The sequence below is a fragment of the Palaemon carinicauda genome, chromosome 37 (genome assembly GCF_036898095.1).
Source record: "Palaemon carinicauda isolate YSFRI2023 chromosome 37, ASM3689809v2, whole genome shotgun sequence".
NCBI lineage: Eukaryota > Metazoa > Arthropoda > Malacostraca > Decapoda > Palaemonidae > Palaemon > Palaemon carinicauda.
Window position 1 is genome coordinate 73330194 of NC_090761.1, and position 20501 is coordinate 73350694.

Below are 20501 nucleotides of genomic sequence, written 5' to 3' on the forward strand. Positions count from 1 at the left end.
ATACTTTATAACATGAAGTAATGTGACCGAAATTAATTCCTAATGGTCAATTAAGCTTTTGTTTTGTTTAAAATAAATGGTATACATTGTATCTAAAAAGAAACAATAGAAACATATAAGGTTCTTATATAATTTGAATTAATTCTTTGGAAATGTAAGACCATTAGATAATAATTTTATCATCTAATATGTATATCAGCTAATGACTATTCTTTCTTTTTTAATTGAAATAGTTGATCATAAATGACCTAATTAAAAAAATTATATTTTTGGAAATCATATCAAAACTTTAACACTGATCTATTTCAAAGGACATTTCTTAGGACTATTTCCTCATATAAATAATTTATTGATTATTCGTTCAATTCTTGAAATAATTTTATTTCTTTCCAGCTTTTCGTCCTTTTGGTTGCTGTGGCAACAGCATCAGCCGACTTAGCCCCATCTTACCATGCTCCTGCTCCATCTTACAATGCTCCTGTTCAAACTGTAAGTCAATTATTATTATTATTATTATTATTATTATTATTATTATTAGTACCGACTAAGCTATAACTCTTGTTGGAAAAGCAGGATACTATAAGCCCAAGGGTTCCAACAGGGAAAATAGCCTAATGAGGAAAGGAAACTTCTTAAAAAGGGTCTATTTTGATGTGATTACCTGAGATATATTATTATTATTATTATTATTATTATTATTATTATTATTATTATTATTATCCAAGCTACAACCCTAGTTTGAAAAGCAAGATGCTATAAGCCCACGGGCTCCAACAGGGAAAAATAGCCCAGTGAGGAAAGGAAATAAGGAAATAAATAAATGATGAGAACAAATTAACAATAAATCATTCTAAAAAAAAGTAACAGAATAATAAGGATACTTAAAGAAACTAAATTAAGTACAATAACTTTATAAAGTGAAATAATTTCCTTATAAACTTCCAGGGTCCAGCTCAGTACAACTTCAACTACGCCGTGAAGGACGACTATTCCGGCAACGACTTCGGACACCAGGAAGGGCGTAATGGGTACGACACCCAGGGAAGCTACTACGTACAGCTTCCCGACGGTCGCCTCCAGAAGGTGGACTACGTAGTCAACGGTGACTCTGGCTACTTGGCCGAAGTCAGCTACCAGGGTGAAGCTCAGTATCCCCAGTACCAGCCTGCACCAAAAGTAGGATACGCTTAAAGATACGACTACGAAGGATGCTTACGAAGGCTGCTATAAGATATTTTATTCCTACTAAGTCACGCTGTTCTAATTTATTTCGAATGTAATCGATTCACAAATAAAATATAGTAAGAAAGTTAGTATTGTCTGTTTCCAAATTCATTCATCGAATTTTATGACTTTTTTCAAGCTCGTTACTTAAATCTTCTAAAAGTAACGCATATATGCGTATGCGTATACGTATAAGGCCTTTATGTGTTTTTGTTGTCTTTTAATAAATCTAGTTTCACGAATAACACAGGTTTCCTATCTATATTCACCACATAATTCCTATATTAAGAAAGTATATAAAGGTTTATCCTTAATTCGGTTATAATCATAATAACAAAACAGGAGAAAATGGATAATTATAAATCTTCTGTAGCTTTGAAGCTTTATTTGACTTTTAGTTTTCATAAAATTTCATGTTTTTTCAACAAATATTGACATCTCAATAAAAGTGAAATCATGATTCTTCAGGGGATATGCAAGAGCGATACCAACAAAGCTAACAAAAGTGAAACAGTTTAAAGGTTGAATATTGATTACTATACTCATTTTTTTCTCAATGAGAGGCATTTGCACTGACTCTCAGTGGTGCCCTTTTAGCTCGGAAAATGTTTTATTATCTGATTGATTAGAGGTATTTTGACCAACCAATCAAGAGTGAAACAGGTTAAAGGTTGAATATTGATTACTATACTCGTTTTTTTAATGAGGGGCATTTGCACTGACACTCAGTGGTGCCCTTTTAGGTCGAAAAATGTTCTACTAGCTGATTGGTTAGAAGTATTTTGACCAACCAATAAAAAGTGAAACAGGTTACAGGTTGAATATTGATTACTATACTGTTTTTTTTTTTTTTTTTTTTTTAATGAGGGGCATTTGCACTGACACTCAGTAGTGCCCTTTTAGGTCGGAAAATGTTCTACTATCGGATTGATTGGGAGTATTTTAACCAACCAATCAGCTAGTAGGAAAATTTTCCAAGCTAAAAGGGCTCCCGTGTGAGTCAGTACATATGTGCGTCATTAAAAAACTGAGTATAGTGTAGCAGAGGTGTTACAAGGTTGTATGTTCTCCCACAAGGAGTTGAACTAAATGTTCATCTTATTCTTGAATAGGTGGTATGGATAGTGAGGGATGTCAAAACTATATATCAGACGGGCATACGTGGGTATCTATATTGATAACTTATCTGTGTTTCTATCTTTTGTAGAACCTTGTGCCATCATATATAAAATAGACCTTCTAAAAACATAATAGACACCTTACAAATCTTAGACTGTTGACCTAACCGTGCCAGGACTCCTTGATACTGGAAGGAAGTACGGGGGTTGACTGGTACATCACATGACCATACGCTACAGGGATCTAAGCGATGTCAGGCAGGGCAGCCAATCAGGAGTATGTTCCACCCCAAAAGCCAAAGCAAAGTCCTCCCACAGAGGCAACTCTACTTATACAAATATTAGAAAAGATCACGTTAATAGAAGACGGGAGGGTAGAGTACATTTTATTCGTTTAAACAATGAGCTTTTACTATAGTCTACGTTTTAGAATTGGTTGTCTAAACTTAATAAATTTCTACAAAGTCTCAATGCTTTGAACACACATACATAACAAAGTGAAAAGCTGAAAATATGATATTTTTTAATACTCACAATTTTTACAAATGTCAAAGATTGTGGTTAGTCAAGTAAATTTTCCGTGGGTTCTGGTATAATCATTGCATAAATCATGTTTATGTATATAGCTTCTAATATATGTATATATATATATATATATATATATATATGTGTGTGTGTATATATATATATACATATATATATGTGTGTGTGTGTATATATATATATATATATATATATATATATATATATATATATATATATATATATATATATGTATGTAAACCATATATATGGATTTAGTTACTAATATAAATAAATGATCATATATATATATATATATATATATATATATATATATATATATATATATATATATTAGAAACTATATACAGAGAGAGAGAGAAAGAAAGAGAATTTTAGAGGCTTATTCATTGCAAATCTTATTAATCCATTTCCAGAATATATCATACATGAGTATAGAGAAAATTCTGAGGAAAATGCATTACCTTTGAAGGATAATAAGATGATAAAGTAAAAGAACATGAAAAATTTCAGAATTAAAAGGTCTGAATGAATCGAACACACAAAAATTTAAAGATATGATAGATGTAAAAAATTGATGTGTAGGGATTTTATATATGATAAAATTATGCAATTGTATGTTAGAATGTCTAGATCCTAAAGTAATATAACGTGCAATTATTTTGTATAATTCTCTAATATCCAGTAAAACAAGAGTCAGGTCCCAAGGTATACATTTATATAAATAAAGAGCACATTGCTTTTAAACAATCGTTTTCACAGATAACATCATATAAGAATGCACTTCATTATAGTGAAAAAATTAATGTTTTTTTAACTAGGTGATTCTTTTAACATAATCTTTATGATTTATTTTTAGATAACGGGTTTTTCTGGCATAGTCTTTATCATTTCTTTTTAAAAATTCTGGATTTTTCTGACATGATCTTTATAAATTATTTGGCATAATCCTTTTTTTCTAACATGGTGTTTATGATTTATTTTTAAATACGAGATTTACCTTTTAATACCTTTGCAATATTTCATATTTAGCGAATTCAGTAAAACTATTTTATCATTTTTCTGAAAAGATCTTTAATATTTATTTTTGAATAATCGACTTTTCTAATATGACCTTTAATTTTTCCTGTTTAAATACGTGATTTTCCTTTTAATGCCTTTGTAATATTTCATATTTTGCAAATTCAGTAAAACTGTTTGATTATCTTTGTGGGAATAAAGAAATGCATACGGACAAACCATTTCAATATATACAAGAAACAAACCCAAGTTACTGGAAAATAGTAAATGATATGCTGAACGCATCCAAACCAAAGATATCACCTGAGGTATGACTTTGGTTAACCCAGGAGACCAGGTCACCACGTGAATTGAAGGAGTCTTTCTCGACATTTTTCACATTCCCTGTTTTTTGATGACGTCATTCCGTCAAAGGAAAACCAAATTATGACCATCTGCACTTTTGTATTGGAAGTTATCTCAGGTGAGAGGTTGGTTGAAGGCGTGGCTTTGGTTCTCAGATGGCCTACATTAAATTGTATATAAGACGACGGACTACCAACTAGAGCATTCAGTTCCTTCTGCCCAGCTTATTGAACACCATGTCTCTTAAAGTGAGGATTATTTTTGTTGTGGAGAAATATCTAGAAAATCTATTTTTCGTTTATAGTATAGTCTAGAACAGATACACAAGTATGGGCTTATTAGATTACCATGTGGAAAGTAGTAATTTCTTCGTTTTTATTTTCATGAGAAATCTTAATGGTTTATTAACTTAGAAAAATTATTCATTCTAATAAGTTAGGGCAATTATATACTGAAGAGAACAGATAGAGTCAAATAATTATGCATGTTAAACTAGGAGAGATAAAACGAGTTGATAGATTAGTTATTACATACTTTACGTGATCTAAATTGTTCAAGCAATATTATTGACAGTCATTATCATATTTCATCGTTGCGTGTTGTGTAGTAATCGGTCTCCGTCAGGATTAACAGGGGAACAGCGAGGTTTTCGTCATATTTCATAACTAAAAGTAAATAGCTTAATGTCTCAAGTCTTTCATATAGAATAATTGATCGTGATATCTGCTATTCACAGGTAATCTTCCTTTTGGGTCTTGTTGCCCTAGCTTCAGCCGACTCCGTCCCTTCCTACCATGCTCCTGCTCAATCTTATAAATATTTGGAAATCATATCAAAAGCTTATCACTGATCTATTTCAAAGGACATTTCTTTTGACTATTTGCTCATATGAATAATTTATTGATTATTCGTTCAATTCTTGAAATCATTTTATTTCTTTCCAGCTTTTTGTCCTTTTGGTTGCAGTGGCAACTGCATCAGCCGACTTAGCCCCGTCTTACCATGCTCCTGCTCCATCTTACAATGCTCCTGCTCAAACTGTAAGTCAATTATTATTATTATCATTATTATTATTATTATTATTATTGTTATCATTATTATTATCATTATTATTATTATTATTACCAACTAAGCTATAACCCTTGTTGGAAAAGCAGGATGCTATAAACCCAAGGGCTCCAATAGGGAAAAGTAACCTAATGAGGAAAGGAAACTTCTTAAAAGGGTCTATTTTGATGTGATTACCTGAGATATACAGAATAATAAGGATACTTGAAGAAACTAAATCATGGTTAATGATAATAACTTTATAAGTAAAATAATTTCATTGTAACTTTCAGGGTCCAGCTCAGTACAACTTCAACTACGCCGTGAAGGACGACTATTCCGGCAACGACTTCGGACACCAGGAAGGGCGTAATGGATACGACACCCAAGGAAGTTACTACGTACAGCTTCCCGACGGTCGCCTCCAGAAGGTGGACTACGTAGTCAACGGTGACTCTGGTTACTTGGCCGAAGTCAGCTACCAGGGTGAAGCTCAGTATCCCCAGTACCAGCCTTCACCAAAAGTAGGATATGCTTAAAGATACGACTACGAAGGATGCTTACGAAGGCTGCTATAAGATATTTTATTCCTACTAAGTCATGCTGTTCTAATTTATTTCGAATGTAATCGATTCACAAATAAAATATAGTAAAAAAGTTAGTATTGTCTATATCCAAATTCATTCATCGAATTTTAAGATTTTTTCAAGCTCGTTACTTAAATCTTCTAAAAGTAACGCATATATGCGCATGCATATACGTATAAGACTTTTATGTGTTTTTGTGGTCTTTTAATCAATTTAGTTTCACGAATAACACAGGTTTCTTATCTTCATTCACCCCATAATTCCTATATTAAGAAAGCATATAAAGGTTTATCCTTAATTCGGTTATAATCATAATAACAAAACAGGTGAAAATGGATCATTATAAATGTTCTGTGGCTTTGAAGCTTTATTTGACCTTTAGTTTTCATAAAATTTCATGTTTTTTCAACAAATATTGACTCCTCAATAAAAGTGAAATCATGATTCTTCAGGGGATATGCAAGAGCGATACCAACAAAGCTAACAAAAGTGAAACAGTTTAAAGGTGGAATATTGATTACTATACTCATTTTTTTTCAATGAGGGGCATTTGCAGTGACTCACAGGGGTGCCTCTTTAGCTCGGAGAATATTCTACTATCTGATTGGTTAGAAGTATTTTGACCAACCAATCAAAAGTGAAACAGGTTACATGTTGAAAATTGACAACTATAATCGTTTTTTTAATGGGGCGCTTTTGCACTGACTCTCAGTAGTGCCCTTTTAGCTTGGAAAATGTTCTATTATCTGATTGGTTAGAAGTATTTTGACCAACCAGTCAAGAGTGAAACAGGTTACAGGTTGAATATTGATTACTATACTCCTTTTTTTTCAATGAGGGTATTTGCACTGACACCCAGTGGTGCCCTTTTAGCTCGGAAAATGTTCTACTATCAGATTGGTGACAAGTATATTCACTAACCAATCAGCTAGTAGGAAACTTTTCCAAGCTAAAAGGTTACCCGTATTAGCTGGTACAAATGCGCTTCATTAAAAAAAACTGATCATAGTACAGCTGGGGTGTTACAAGGATTTATGTTCTCCCACAAGGAGTTGAACTAAATGTTCATCTTAGTCTTGAATAGGTGGTATGGATAGTAAGGGATGTCAAAACTATATTAGCAATGAAATAGTTAAACAGAGAGAGGAAGTTGTTGAGGATTGCTCAAACACAAACACCTGTTCACTGATATGGTATATCAGACGGGCATAAGTGAGTATCTATATCGATAACTTATCTGTGTTTCTATCTATTGTAAAACCTAGTGCCATCATATATAAAATAGACCTTCTAAAAGCATAATAGACACCTTACAAATCTTAGACTGTTGACCTAACTGCGCCAGGACTCCTTGATACTGGAAGGAAGTACGGTGGTTGACTGGTACATCACATGACCATAAGCTACAGGGATCTAAGCGATGTTAGGCAGGGCAGCCAATCAGGAGTATGTTCCACCCCAAAAGCCAAAGCAAAGTCCTCCCACAGAGGCAACTGTACTTATACAAATATTAGAAAAGATCACGTTAATAAATTTTATTCGTTTAAACAAGGAGCTTTTACTATAGTCTACGTTTTAGAATTGGTTGTCTAAACTTAATAAATTTTCACAAAGTCTCAATACTTTTGAACACGCATACATAACAAAGTGGCAAGCTATAAATATGTTTTTTTTTTAATTCACAATTTTTGCATATATCAAAGATTGTGGTTAGCCAAGTGAGTTTTCCACTGGTTATGGTGTAATCATTGCATAAATATTATATATGTATATAGTTTCTAATATATATATATATATATATATATATATATATATATATATATATATATATATATATATATAGATATAGATATAGATATAGATATATATTAACATATATATATATATATATATATATATATATATATATATATATATATATGTATATATATATATATATACATATATATATATATATATATATATATATATATATATATATAGATGTATATATATAGATGTATATATATATATACAGAGAGAGAGCGAGAGAGAGAGAGAGAGAGAGAGAGAGAGAGAGAGAGAGAGAGAGAGAGAGAGAGAGAGAGAGAGAGAGAGAGAGAGAGAGAATTTTAGATGTTTATTAATTGCAAATCTTATTAACCCATTTCCAGGATATATCATACATGAGTATTGATAAAATTCTGAGGAAAATGCATGACCTTTAGAGGATAATAAGATGATAAAGTAAAAGAACATGAAAAAATTCAGAATAAAATGGTCTGAATTAATTGAACACAAAAAAATTTAAATATATGATAGATGTGAATAGTTGAATATGTAGGGATTGTACATATGCTGAAATTATGCAATTGTATGTTAGAATGTCTAGATTCTAAATCAATATAACCGAATCCAAATGTGTTACAGACGATCATTATGTATAATTCTCAAATATCCAGTAAAACAAGAGTCAGGTCCTAAGGTATACATTTATACATAAAAAGAGCATATTGCTTTTAAACAATCGTTTTCACAGATAACATCATATAAGAATGCACTTCATTCTAGTGAAAAATCAATGTTTTTTCAACTAGGTGATTCTTTTAACATAATCTTTATGATTTATTTTTAGATAAGGGGTTTTTCTGGCATAGTCTTTATAATTTCTTTTTACAAATTCTGGATTTTTCTGACATGATCTTTATGATTTATTTGGAATAATCCTTTTTTCTAACATGGTGTTTATGATTTATTTTTAAATACGAGATTTACCTTTTAATACCTTTGCAATATTTCATATTTTACAAACTCAGTAAAAGTGTTTTATCATTTTTCTGAAAAGATCTTTAATATTTATTTTTTGATACTCGACTTTTCTAATATGGCCTTTAATCATTTGTTTAAATACGTGATTTTCCTTTTAATGCCTTTGTAATATTTCATATTTTGCAAATTCAGTAAAACTGTTTGATTATCTTTGTGGGAATAACGAAATGCATACAGACAAACCTTTTCGATATATACAAGAAACAAACCCAAGTTACTGGAAAATGGTAAATGATATAGTGAACACATCCAAACCAAAGATATCACCTGAGGTATGACTTTGGTTAACCCAGGAGACCAGGTCACCACGTGAATTGAAGGAGTCTTTCTCTGACATTTTTCGCATTCCCTGTTTTTTGATGATGTCATTCCGTCAAAGGAAAACCAAATTATGAGCATCTGCACTTTTGTATTGGAAGTTATCTCAGGTGAGAGGTTGGTTGAAGGCGTGGCTTTGGTTTTCAGATGGCCTACATTAAATTGTATATAAGACGACGGACTGCCAACTACAGCATTCAGTTCCTTCTGCACAGCTTATTGAACAACATGTCTCTTAAAGTGAGGATTATTTTTGTTGTGGAGAAATATCTAGAAAATCTATTTTTCGTTTATAGTATAGTCTAGAACAGATACACAAGTATGGGCTTATTAGATTACCATGTGGAAAGTAGTAATTTCTTCGTTTTTATTTTCATGAGAAATCTTAATGGTTTATTAACTTAAAAAAATTATTAATTCTATTGAGTTAGGGCAATTTTATACTGAAGAGAACAGAGAGAGTCAAATAAGTATGCATGTTAAAATAGGCGAGATAAAACGAGTTGATAAATTAGTTATTACATACTTTACGTTATCCAAATTGTTCAAGCAATGTTATTGACAGTCATCATCATATCTCATCGTTGCGTGTTGTGTAGTAATCGGACTCCGTCGGGATTAACAGGGGTACAACGAGAAGGTTTTCATCATATTTTATAACTAAAAGATAAGAGCTTAATGTCTCAAGTCTTTCTTATAAAATAATTGATCGTGATATCTTCTGTTCACAGGTAATCTTCCTTTTGGGTCTTGTTGCCCTAGCTTCAACCGACTCCGTCCCTTCCTACCATGCTCCTGCTCCATCTTATAAATTTTTGGAAATCATATCAAAAGTTTATCACTGATCTATTTCAAAGGACATTTCTTTTGACTATTTCCTCATATTAATAATTTATTGATTATTCGTTCAATTCTTGAAATCATTTTATTTCTTTCCAGCTTTTCGTCCTTTTGGTTGCAGTGGCAACTGCATTAGCCGACTTAGCCCCATCTTACCATGCTCCTGCTCCATCTTACAATGCTCCTGCTCAAACTGTAAGTCAATTATTATTATTATTATTATTATTATTATTATTATTACCAACTAAGCTATAACCCTTGTTGGAAAAGCAGGATGCTATAAGCCCAAGGGCTCCAACAGGGAAAAATAGCCTAATGAGGAAAGGCAACTTCTTAAAAACAGTCTATTTTGATGTGATTACCTGAGCTATACAGAATAATGAGGATACTTAAAGAAACTAAATCATGATTAATGCTAATAACTTCATAAGTGAAATAATTTCCTTATAAATTTCCAGGGGCCAGCTCAGTACAACTTCAACTACGCCGTGAAGGACGACTATTCCGGCAACGACTTCGGACACCAGGAAGGGCGTAACGGATACGACACCCAGGGAAGCTACTACGTACAGCTTCCCGACGGTCGCCTCCAGAAGGTCGACTACGTAGTCAACGGTGACTCTGGATACTTGGCCGAAGTCAGCTACCAGGGTGAAGCTCAGTATCCCCAGTACCAGCCAACCCAGGGATACCAGCCTGCACCAAAAGTAGGATACGCTTAAAGATACGACTACGAAGGATGCTTACGAAGATATTTTATTCCTACTAAGTCATGCTGTTCTAATTTATTTCGAATGTAATCGATTCACAAATAAAATATAATAAGAAAGTTAGTATTGTCTATATCCAAATTCATTCATCGAATCTTATGATTTTTTCAAGCTCGTTACTTAAATCTTCTAAAAGTAACGCATTTATGCCCATGCGTATACGTATAAGACCTTTATGTGTTTTTGTGGTCTTTTAATCAATTTAGTTTCACGAATAATACAGGTTTCTTATCTTCATTCACACCATAATTCCTATATTAAGAAAGCATATAAAGTTTTATCCATAATTCGGTTATAATCATAATAACAAAACAGGTGAAAATGGATAATTATAAATCTTCTGTGGCTTTGAAGCTTTATTTGACCTTTAGTTTTCATAAAATTTCATGCTTTTTCAACAAATATTGACTCCTCAATAAAAGTGAAATCATGATTCTTCAGGAGATATGCAAGAGCGATACCAACAAAGCTAACAAAAGTGAAACAGTTTAAAGGTTGAATATTGATTACTATACTCATTTTTTTTTTCAATGAGGGGCATTTGCAGTGACTCACAGGGGTGCCCTTTTAGCTCGGAAAATGTTCTACTATCTGATTTGTTAGAAGTATTTTGACCAACCAATCAAAAGTGAAACAGGTTACAGGTTGAAAATTGATTACTATACTAATTTTTTTAATGAGGCGCATTTGCACTGACTCTCAGGGATGCCCTTTTAGCTCGGAAAATGTTCTACTATCTGATTGGTGACAAGTATATTCACCAACCAATCAGCTAGTAGGAAACTTTTCCAAGCTAAAAGGGTACCCGTGTGAGCTAGTACAAATGCGCCTCATTAAAAAACTGATCATAGTACAGCTGAGGTGTTACCAGGGTTTATGTTCCCCCACAAGAAATTGAACTAAATATTAATTTTATTCTTGAATAGGTGGTATGGATAGTGAGGGATGTCAAAACTATATTAGCAGTGAAATAGTTAAACAAACTTGAGGCTGGGAGAGAGAGGAAGTCCTTGAGGATTGCTCAAACACAAACACCTGTTCACTGATATGGTATATCGGACGGGCATAAGTGGGTATCTATATTGATAACTTATCTGTGTTTCTATCTATTGTAAAACCTAGTGCCATCATATATAAAATAGACCTTCTAAAAACATAATAGACACCTTACAAATATTAGACTGTTGACCTAACTTCGCCAGGACTCCTTGATACTGGAAGGAAGTACGGTGGTTGACTGGTACATCACATGACCATACGCTACAGGGATCTAAGCGATGTTAGGTAGGGCAGCCAATCAGGAGTATGTTCCACCCCAAAAGCCAAAGCAAAGTCCTCCCACAGAGGCAACTGTACTTAGACAAATATTAGAAAAGATCACGTTAATAGAAGACGGGAGGGTAGAATAAATTTTATTCGTTTAAACAATGAGCTTTTACTATAGTCTACGTTTTAGATTTGGTTGTCAAAAACTTAATAAATTTTCACAAAGTCTCAATACTTTTGAACACGCATACATAACAAAGTGGAAAGCTATAAATATGTTTTTTTTTTTAATTCATAATTTTTGCATATATCAAAGATTGTGGTTAGCCAAGTGAGTTTTCCACTGGTTATGGTGTAATCATTGCATAAATATTATATATGTATATAGTTTCTAATATATATATATATATATATATATATATATATATATATATATATATAGAGAGAGAGAGAGAGAGAGAGAGAGAGAGAGAGAGAGAGAGAGAGAGAGAGAGAGAGAGAGAGAGAGAGAGAGATAGATATATATTATATATATATATATATATATATATATATATATATATATATATATATATATACAGAGAGAGAGAGAGAGAGAGAGAGAGAGAGAGAGAGAGAGAGAGAGAGAGAGAGAGAGAGAGAGAGAGAGAGAATTTTAGATGTTTATTCATTGCAAATCTTATTAAACCATTCCCAGAATATATCATACATGAGTATTAAGAAAATTCTGAGGAAAATGCATGACCTTTGAAGGATAATAAGATGATAAAGTAAAAGAACATGAACAATTTCAGAATAAAAAGGTCTGAATGAATCGAACACGCAAAAATTTAAATACATGATAGATGTGAATAATCGAATATGTAGGGATTGTACATATGCTGAAATTATGCAATTGTATGTTAGAATGTCTAGATTCTAAATCAATATAACCGAATCCAAATGTGTTACATACGATCATTTTGTATAATTCTCAAATATCCAGTAAAACAAGAGTCAGGTCCCAAGGTATACATTTATATAAATAATGAGTATATTGCTTTTAAACGATCGTTTTCACAGATAACATCATATAAGAATGCACTTCATTATAGTGAAAAATCAATGTTTTTTCAACTAGGTGATTCTTTTAACATAATGTTTATGATTTATTTTTAGATAAGGGGTTTTTCTGGCATCATCTTTATAATTTCTTTTTACAAATTGTGGATTTTTCTGATATGATCTTTAGGATTTATTTGGAATAATCCTTTTTTCTAACATGGCGATTATGATTTATTTTTAAATATAAAATTCACCTTTTAATACCTTTGCAATATTTCATATTTTGCAAATTCAGTAAAACTGTTTTATCGTTTTTCTGAAAAGATGTTTAATATTTATTTTTGGATAATCGACTTTTCTAATATGACCTTTAATTATTCCTGTTTAAATACGTGATTTTCCTTTTAATGCCTTTATAATATTTCATATTTTGCAAACTCAGTAAAACTGTTTGATTATCTTTGTGGGAATAATGAAATGCATACGGACAAACCATTTCAATATATACACGAAACAAACCCAAGTTACTGGAAACCAAACCAAAGATATCACCTGAGGTATGACTTTGGTTAACCCAGGAGACCAGGTCACCACGTGAATTGAAGGAGTCTTTCTCTGACATTTTTCACATTCCCTGTTTTTTGATGACGTCATTCTGTCAAAGGAAAACCAAGTTATGACCATCTGCAATTTTGTATTGGAAGTTATCTCAGGTGAGAGGTTGGTTGAAGGCGTGGCTTTGGTTTTCAGATGGCCTACATTAAATTGTATATAAGAGGACGGACTACCAAGTAGAGCATTCAGTTCCTTCTGCACAGCTTATTGAACACCATGTCTCTTAAAGTGAGGATTATTTTTGTTGTGGAGAAATATCTAGAAATCTATTATTCGTTTATAGTATAGTCTAGAACAGATACACAAGTATGGGCTTATTAGATTACCATGTGGAAAGTAGTAATTTCTTCGTTTTTATTTTCACGAGAAATCTTAATGGTTAATTAACTTAGAAAAATTATTAATTCAAATAAGTTAGGGCAATTTTATACTGAAGAGAACAGAGAGAGTCAAATAATTATGCATGTTAAACTAGGAGAGATAAAACGAGTTGATAGATTAGTTATTACATACTTTACGTTATCAAATTGTTCAAGCAAAGTTATTGACAGTCATCATCATATCTCATCGTTGCGTGTTGTGTAGTAATCGGTCTCCGTCAGGATTAATAGGGGCACAACGAGGTTTTCATCAAAATTTATACCTAAAAATAAATAGCTTAATGTCTCAAGTCTTTCATATATAATATTTCATAATGATATCTTCTGTTCACAGGTAATCTTCCTTATGGGTCTTGTAGCCCTAGCTTCAGCCGACTCCGTCCCTTCCTACCATGCTCCTGCTCCATCTTATAATGCCCCAGCCCCTGCAGTGAGTAGTGTCTCCATCTTTATATTTTAGCAAAGCTTAGAAATATAATTTTCTAATCATATAAGGCAGCCTTTATGCTAAATATTTGATAAAATTATTTAGAATATCAAGATGGCTAACTACTGGAAATTTCCAGGGTCCAGCTCAGTACAATTTTAACTACGCCGTGAAGGACGACTATTCTGGCAACGACTTCGGACACCAGGAGGGCCGTAACGGATACGACACCCAGGGAAGCTACTACGTACAGCTTCCCGACGGTCGCCTCCAGAAGGTGGACTACGCAGTCAACGGCGACTCTGGATACTTGGCCGAAGTCAGCTACCAGGGTGAAGCTCAGTATCCCCAGTACCAGCCAACCCAGGGATACCAGCCTGCACCAAAAGTAGGATACGCTTAAAGATACGACTACGAAGGATGCTTACGAAGGCTGCTATAAGATATTTTATTCCTACTAAGTCATGCTGTTCTAATTTATTTCGAATGTAATCGATTCACAAATAAAATATAGTAAGAAAGTTAGTATTGTCTGTATCCAAATTTATTCATCAAATTTTATGATTTTTTCAAGTTCGTTACTTAAATCTTCTAAAAGTAACGCATATATGCGCATGTGTATACGTATAAGGCCTTTATGTGTTTTTGTTGTCTTTTAATAAATCTAGTTTCACGAATAACACAGGTTTCTTATCTTCATTCACCACATAATTCCTATGCTAAGAAAGCATATAAAGTTTTATCCATAGTTCGGTTATATTCATAACAAAACAGGGGGAAATGGATAGTTATAAATCTTCTGTGGCTTTGAAGCTTTATTTGACCTTTAGTTTTCAAAAAATTTCATGTTTTTTCAACAAATATTGACTCCTCAATAAAAGTGAAATCATGATTCTTCAGGGGATATGCAAGAGCAATAGCAACAGAGCTAACAAAAGTGAAACAGTTTAAAGGTTGAATATTGATTACTCTACTCACTTTTTTTTCAATGAGGGGCATTTGCACTGACTCTCAGTGGTGCCCTTTTAGCTCGGAAAATGTTCTACTATCTGATTGGTTAGAAGTATTTTGGCCAACCAATCAAAAGTGAAACAGGTTACATGTTGAATATAGATTACTATACTCATTTTTTTTTCAATTAGGGGCATTTGCTGTGACTCTCAGGGGTGCCCTTTTAGCTCGGAAAATTTTCTACTATCTGATTGGTTAGAAGTATTTTGACCAACCAATCAAAAGTGAAACAGGTTACATGTTGAATATTGATTACTATACTCCTTTTTTTTTAATGGGGGGCATTTGAACTGACACCCAGTGGTGCCTTTTAGCTCGGAAAATGTTATACTATCTGATTGGTGAGAAGTATATTCACCAACCAATCAGCTAGTAGGAAACTTTTCCAAGCTAAAATGGCACCCGTGTGAGCTAGTACAAATGCGCCTCATTAAAAGAACTGATCATAGTACAGCTGAGGTGTTACCAGGGTTTATGTTTTCCCACAAAGTAATTGAAATAAATGTTAATTTTATTCTTGAATAGGTGGTATGGATAGTGAGGGATGCCAAAACTATATTAGCAATGAAATAGTTAAGCAAACTTGAGGCTGGGAGAGAGAGGAAGTCCTTGAGGATTGCTCAAACACAAACACCTGTTCACTGATATGGTATATCAGACGGGCATAAGTGGGTATCTATATTGATAACTTATCTGTGTTTCTATCTATTGTAAAACCTAGTGCCATCATATATAAAATAGACCTTCTAAAATCATAATAGACACCTCACAAATCTTAGACTGTTGACAACTGCGCCAGGACTCCTTGATACTGGAAGGAAGTACGGTGGTTGACTGGTACATCACATGACCGTACGATACAGGGATCTAAGCGATGTCAGGCAGGGCAGCCAGTCAGGAGTATGTTCCACCCCAAAAGCCAAAGCAAAGTCCTCCCACAGAGGCAACTGTACTTAGACAAATATTAGAAAAGATCACGTTAATAGAAGACGGGAGGGTAGAATAAATTTGATTCTTTTAAACAATGAGCTTTTACTATAGTCTACGTTTTAGAATTGGTTGTCTAAACTTAATAAATTTTCACAAAGTCTCAATACTTTTGAACACGCATACATAACAAAGTGGAAAGCTATAAATATGTTTTTTTTTTTAATTCACAATTTTTGCATATATCAAAGATTGTGGTTAGCCAAGTGAGTTTTCCACTGGTTATGGTGTAATCATTGCATAAATATTATATATGTATATAGTTTCTAGTATATATATATATATATATATATATATATATATATATATACATATATATATATATATATATATATATATATATATAGATATAGATATAGATATAGATATATATTAACATATATATATATATATATATATATATATATATATATATATATACATATGTATATATATATATATATATATATATATATATATATATATATATATATATATATATATATATATATATATATGTATATATATACAGAGAGAGAGAGAGAGAGAGAGAGAGAGAGAGAGAGAGAGAGAGAGAGAGAGAGAGAGAGAGAGAGAGAGAATTTTATATGTTTATTAATTGCAAATCTTATTAACCCATTTCCAGGATATATCATACACGAGTATTGATAAAATTCTGAGGAAAATGCATGACCTTTGGAGGATGATAAGATGATAAAGTAAAAGAACATGAAAAAATTCAGAATAAAATGGTCTGAATTAATTGAACACAAAAAAATTTAAATATATGATAGATGTGAATAGTTGAATATGTAGGGATTGTACATATGCTGAAATTATGCAATTGTATGTTAGAATGTCTAGATTCTAAATCAATATAACCGAATCCAAATGTGTTACATACGATCATTTTGTATAATTCTCAAATATCCAGTAAAACAAGAGTCAGGTCCCAAGGTATACATTTATATAAATAAAGAGTATATTGCTTTTAAACAATCGTTTTCACAGATAACATCATATAAGAATGCACTTCATTATAGTGAAAAATTAATGTTTTTTCAACTAGGTGATTCTTTTAACATAATCTTTATGATTTATTTGTAGATAAGGGGTTTTTCTGGCATAGTCTTTATAATTTCTTTTTACAAATTCTTGATTTTTCTGACATGATCTTTATTATTTAGTTGGAATAATCCTTTTTTCTAACATGGCGATTATGATTTATTTTCAAATATAAGATTCACCTTTTAATACCTTTGCAATATTTCATATTTTGCAAATTCAGTAAAACTATTTTATCGTTTTTCTGAAAAGATCTTTAATATTTATTTTTGGATAATCGACTTTTCTAATGTAAACTTTAATTACTCCTGTTTAAATACGTGATTTTCCTTTTAATACCTTTGTAATATTTCATATTTTGCAAATTCAGTAAAACTGTTTGATTATTTTTGTGGAATAACGAAATGCATACGGACAAACCATTTCGATATATACAAGAAACAAACCCAAGTTACTGGAAAATGGTAAATGATATACTGAACACATCCAAACCAAAGATATCACCTGAGGTATGACTTTGGTTAACCCAGGAGACCAGGTCACCACGTGAATTGAAGGAGTCTTTCTCTGACATTTTTCACATTCCCTGTTTTTTGATGACGTCATTCCGTCAAAGGAAAACCAAGTTATGACCATCTGCACTTTTGTATTGGAAGTTATCTCAGGTGAGAGGTTGGTTGAAGGCGTGGCTTTGGTTCTCAGATGGCCTACATTAAATTGTATATAAGACGACGGGCTTCCAACTACAGCATTCAGTTCCGTCTGCCCAGCTTATTGAACAACATGTCTCTTAAAGTGAGGATTATTTTTGTTGTGGAAAAATATCTAGAAATCTATTTTTCGTTTATAGTATAGTCTAGAACAGATACATAAGTATGGGCTTATTAGATTACCATGTGGAAAGTAGTAATTTCTTCGTTTTTATTTTCATAAGAAATCTTAATGTTTTATTAACTTAGAAAAATTATTAATTCTATCAAGTTAGGGTAATTTTATACTGAAGAGAACAGAGAGAGTCAAATAATTATGCATGTTAAACTAGGAGAGATAAAATGAGTTGATATATTAGTTATTACATACTTTACGTTATCCAAATTGTTCAAGCAATGTTATTGACAGTCATCATCATATCTCATCGTTGCGTGTTGTGTAGTAATCGGTCTCCGTCAGGATTAACAGGGGCACAGCGAGGTTTTCATCATATTTCATAACTAAAAGTAAAGAGCTTAATGTCCCAAGTCTTTCATATAGAATAATTGATCGTGATATCTGCTATTCACAGGTAATCTTCCTTTTGGGTCTTGTTGCCCTAGCTTCAGCCGACTCCGTCCCTTCCTACCATGCTCCTGCTCCATCTTATAAATTTTTGGAAATCATATCAAATCTTTAACACTGATCTATTTCAAAGGACATTTCTTTGGACTATTTCCTCATATGAATAATTACTTGATTATTCGTTCAATTCTTGAAATCATTTTATTTCTTTCCAGCTTTTCGTCCTTTTGGTTGCAGTGGCAACTGCATCAGCCGACTTAGCCCCATCTTACCATGCTCCTGCTCCATCTTACAATGCTCCTGTTCAAACTGTAAGTCAATTATTATTATTATTATTATCATTATTATTATTATTATTATTGTTATCATTATTATTATCATTATTATTATTATTATTAGTAGTAGTAGTAGTAGTAGTAGTAGTACCGACTAAGCTATAACCCTTGTTGGAAAAGCAGGATACTATACGCCTAAGGGCTCTAACATGGAAAAATAGCCCATTGAAAAAAATCAACTTCTTAAAAACGGTCTGTTTTGATGTGATTAGTTGAGATATACAGAATAATAAGGACACTTAAAGAAACTAAATCATGATTAATGCTAATAACTTCACAAGTGAAATAATTTCATTATGAATTTCCAGGGTCCAGCTCAGTACAACTTCAACTACGCCGTGAAGGACGACTATTCCGGCAACGACTTCGGACACCAGGAAGGGCGTAACGGATACGACACCCAGGGAAGCTACTACGTACAGCTTCCCGACGGTCGCCTCCAGAAGGTGGACTACGTAGTCAACGGCGACTCTGGATACTTGGCCGAAGTCAGCTACCAGGGTGAAGCTCAGTATCCCCAGTACCAGCCTGCACCAAAAGTAGGATACGCTTAAAGATACGGCTACGAAGGATGCTTACGAAGGCTGTTATGAGATATTTTATTTCTAATAAGTCATGTTGTTCTAATTTATTTCGAATGTAATCGATTCACAAATAAAATATAGTAAGAAAGTTGGTATTGTCTGTATCCAAATTCATTCATCGAAACTTACGACTTTTTCAAGCTCGTTACTTAAATCTTCTAAAAGTAACGCATATATGTGCATACATATACGTATAAGGCCTTTATGTGTTTCTGTTGTCTTTTAATATATCTAGTTTCCCGAATAACACAGGTTTCTTATCTTCATTCACCCCATAATTCCTATATTAAGAAAGTATATAAAGCTTTATCCTTAATTCGGTTATAATCATAATAACAAAACAGGTGAAAATGGATTATTATAAATCTTCTGTGGATTTGAAGCTTTATTTAACCTTTAGTTTTCATAAACTTTCATATTTTTTCAACAAATATTGACTCCTCAATAAAATTGAAATCAAGATTCTTCAGGGGATATGCAAGAGCGATACCAAAAAAAGTGAAACAGTTTACAGGTTGAATATTGATTAGTATACTCTTTTTTTTTTTAATGACCGGCATTTGCAGTGACTCTCAGGGGTGCCTTTTTAGCTCGGAAAATGTTCTACTATCGGATTGGTTAGAAGTATTTTAACCAACCAATCAGCTAGTAGGAAACTTTTCCAACCTAAAAGGGCACCCGTGTGAGTCAGTAGATATGCGCGTCATTAAAAAACTGAGTATAGTGTAGCAGAGGTGTTACAAGGCTGTATGTTCTCCCACAAAGAGTTGAACTATTTGTTCATCTTATTCTTGAATAGGTGGTATGGATTGTGAGGGATGTCAAAACTATATTAGCAATGAAATTGTTAAAACAGAGAGAGGAAGTCCTTGAGGATTGCTCAAACACAAACACCTGTTCACTGATATGATAT

The 20501-nt window shown here is 32.5% G+C and overlaps 4 protein-coding genes across 4 annotated transcripts in view; all 4 read left to right on the forward strand.

Annotated features, from left to right (window-relative positions):
• The window catches only part of LOC137629801 (cuticle protein 7-like), a 1387-nt gene extending 108 nt beyond the window's left edge, over nucleotides 1-1279 (forward strand). Inside the window, exons 2-3 of the mRNA XM_068361446.1 lie at nucleotides 394-489; nucleotides 946-1279. Coding sequence (XP_068217547.1) covers nucleotides 394-489; nucleotides 946-1191 — 342 coding nt within the window. The 3' untranslated portion in view covers nucleotides 1192-1279. The remainder of the gene's footprint in view (nucleotides 1-393; nucleotides 490-945) is intronic.
• A 1314-nt stretch (nucleotides 1280-2593) lies between these two features.
• On the forward strand, nucleotides 2594-10629 carry LOC137629375 (pro-resilin-like). Its single transcript, XM_068360627.1, has 5 exons — nucleotides 2594-2716; nucleotides 5189-5290; nucleotides 5591-5821; nucleotides 9950-10045; nucleotides 10309-10629. Exons 1-5 carry the CDS (start codon nucleotides 2594-2596, stop codon nucleotides 10570-10572), a joined length of 816 nt encoding a protein of 271 aa, XP_068216728.1. The 3' UTR covers nucleotides 10573-10629.
• A 3132-nt stretch (nucleotides 10630-13761) lies between these two features.
• LOC137629376 (cuticle protein 19.8-like) lies at nucleotides 13762-14873 on the forward strand. The gene is made up of 3 exons (XM_068360628.1): nucleotides 13762-13773; nucleotides 14260-14355; nucleotides 14492-14873. The coding sequence occupies exons 1-3, from the start codon at nucleotides 13762-13764 to the stop codon at nucleotides 14753-14755; spliced, it is 372 nt and encodes a 123-aa protein (XP_068216729.1). The 3' UTR covers nucleotides 14756-14873.
• Nucleotides 14874-18065: 3192 nt separating this feature from the next.
• On the forward strand, nucleotides 18066-19585 carry LOC137629798 (cuticle protein 7-like). Its single transcript, XM_068361442.1, has 3 exons — nucleotides 18066-18189; nucleotides 18885-18980; nucleotides 19313-19585. Exons 1-3 carry the CDS (start codon nucleotides 18097-18099, stop codon nucleotides 19556-19558), a joined length of 435 nt encoding a protein of 144 aa, XP_068217543.1. The 5' UTR covers nucleotides 18066-18096; the 3' UTR covers nucleotides 19559-19585.
• Nucleotides 19586-20501: the final 916 nt, after the last annotated feature.

What these genes read in the sequence shown, in the direction of transcription:
- LOC137629798 (XM_068361442.1), top strand. Translation starts at nt 18,097, where the DNA reads ATGGCCTACATTAAATTGTATATAAGACGACGGGCTTCCAACTACAGC. An exon ending in TGAACAACATGTCTCTTAAA is followed by an intron (nt 18,190 to 18,884) that starts GTGAGGATTATT and finishes ATTTCTTTCCAG; the next exon opens with CTTTTCGTCCTTTTGGTTGC. An exon ending in ACAATGCTCCTGTTCAAACT is followed by an intron (nt 18,981 to 19,312) that starts GTAAGTCAATTA and finishes ATGAATTTCCAG; the next exon opens with GGTCCAGCTCAGTACAACTT.
- LOC137629375 (XM_068360627.1), top strand. Translation starts at nt 2,594, where the DNA reads ATGTCAGGCAGGGCAGCCAATCAGGAGTATGTTCCACCCCAAAAGCCA. An exon ending in CGTTAATAGAAGACGGGAGG is followed by an intron (nt 2,717 to 5,188) that starts GTAGAGTACATT and finishes CATTTTATTTCT; the next exon opens with TTCCAGCTTTTTGTCCTTTT. An exon ending in ACAATGCTCCTGCTCAAACT is followed by an intron (nt 5,291 to 5,590) that starts GTAAGTCAATTA and finishes TGTAACTTTCAG; the next exon opens with GGTCCAGCTCAGTACAACTT.
- LOC137629376 (XM_068360628.1), top strand. An exon ending in ATAATGCCCCAGCCCCTGCA is followed by an intron (nt 14,356 to 14,491) that starts GTGAGTAGTGTC and finishes GGAAATTTCCAG; the next exon opens with GGTCCAGCTCAGTACAATTT.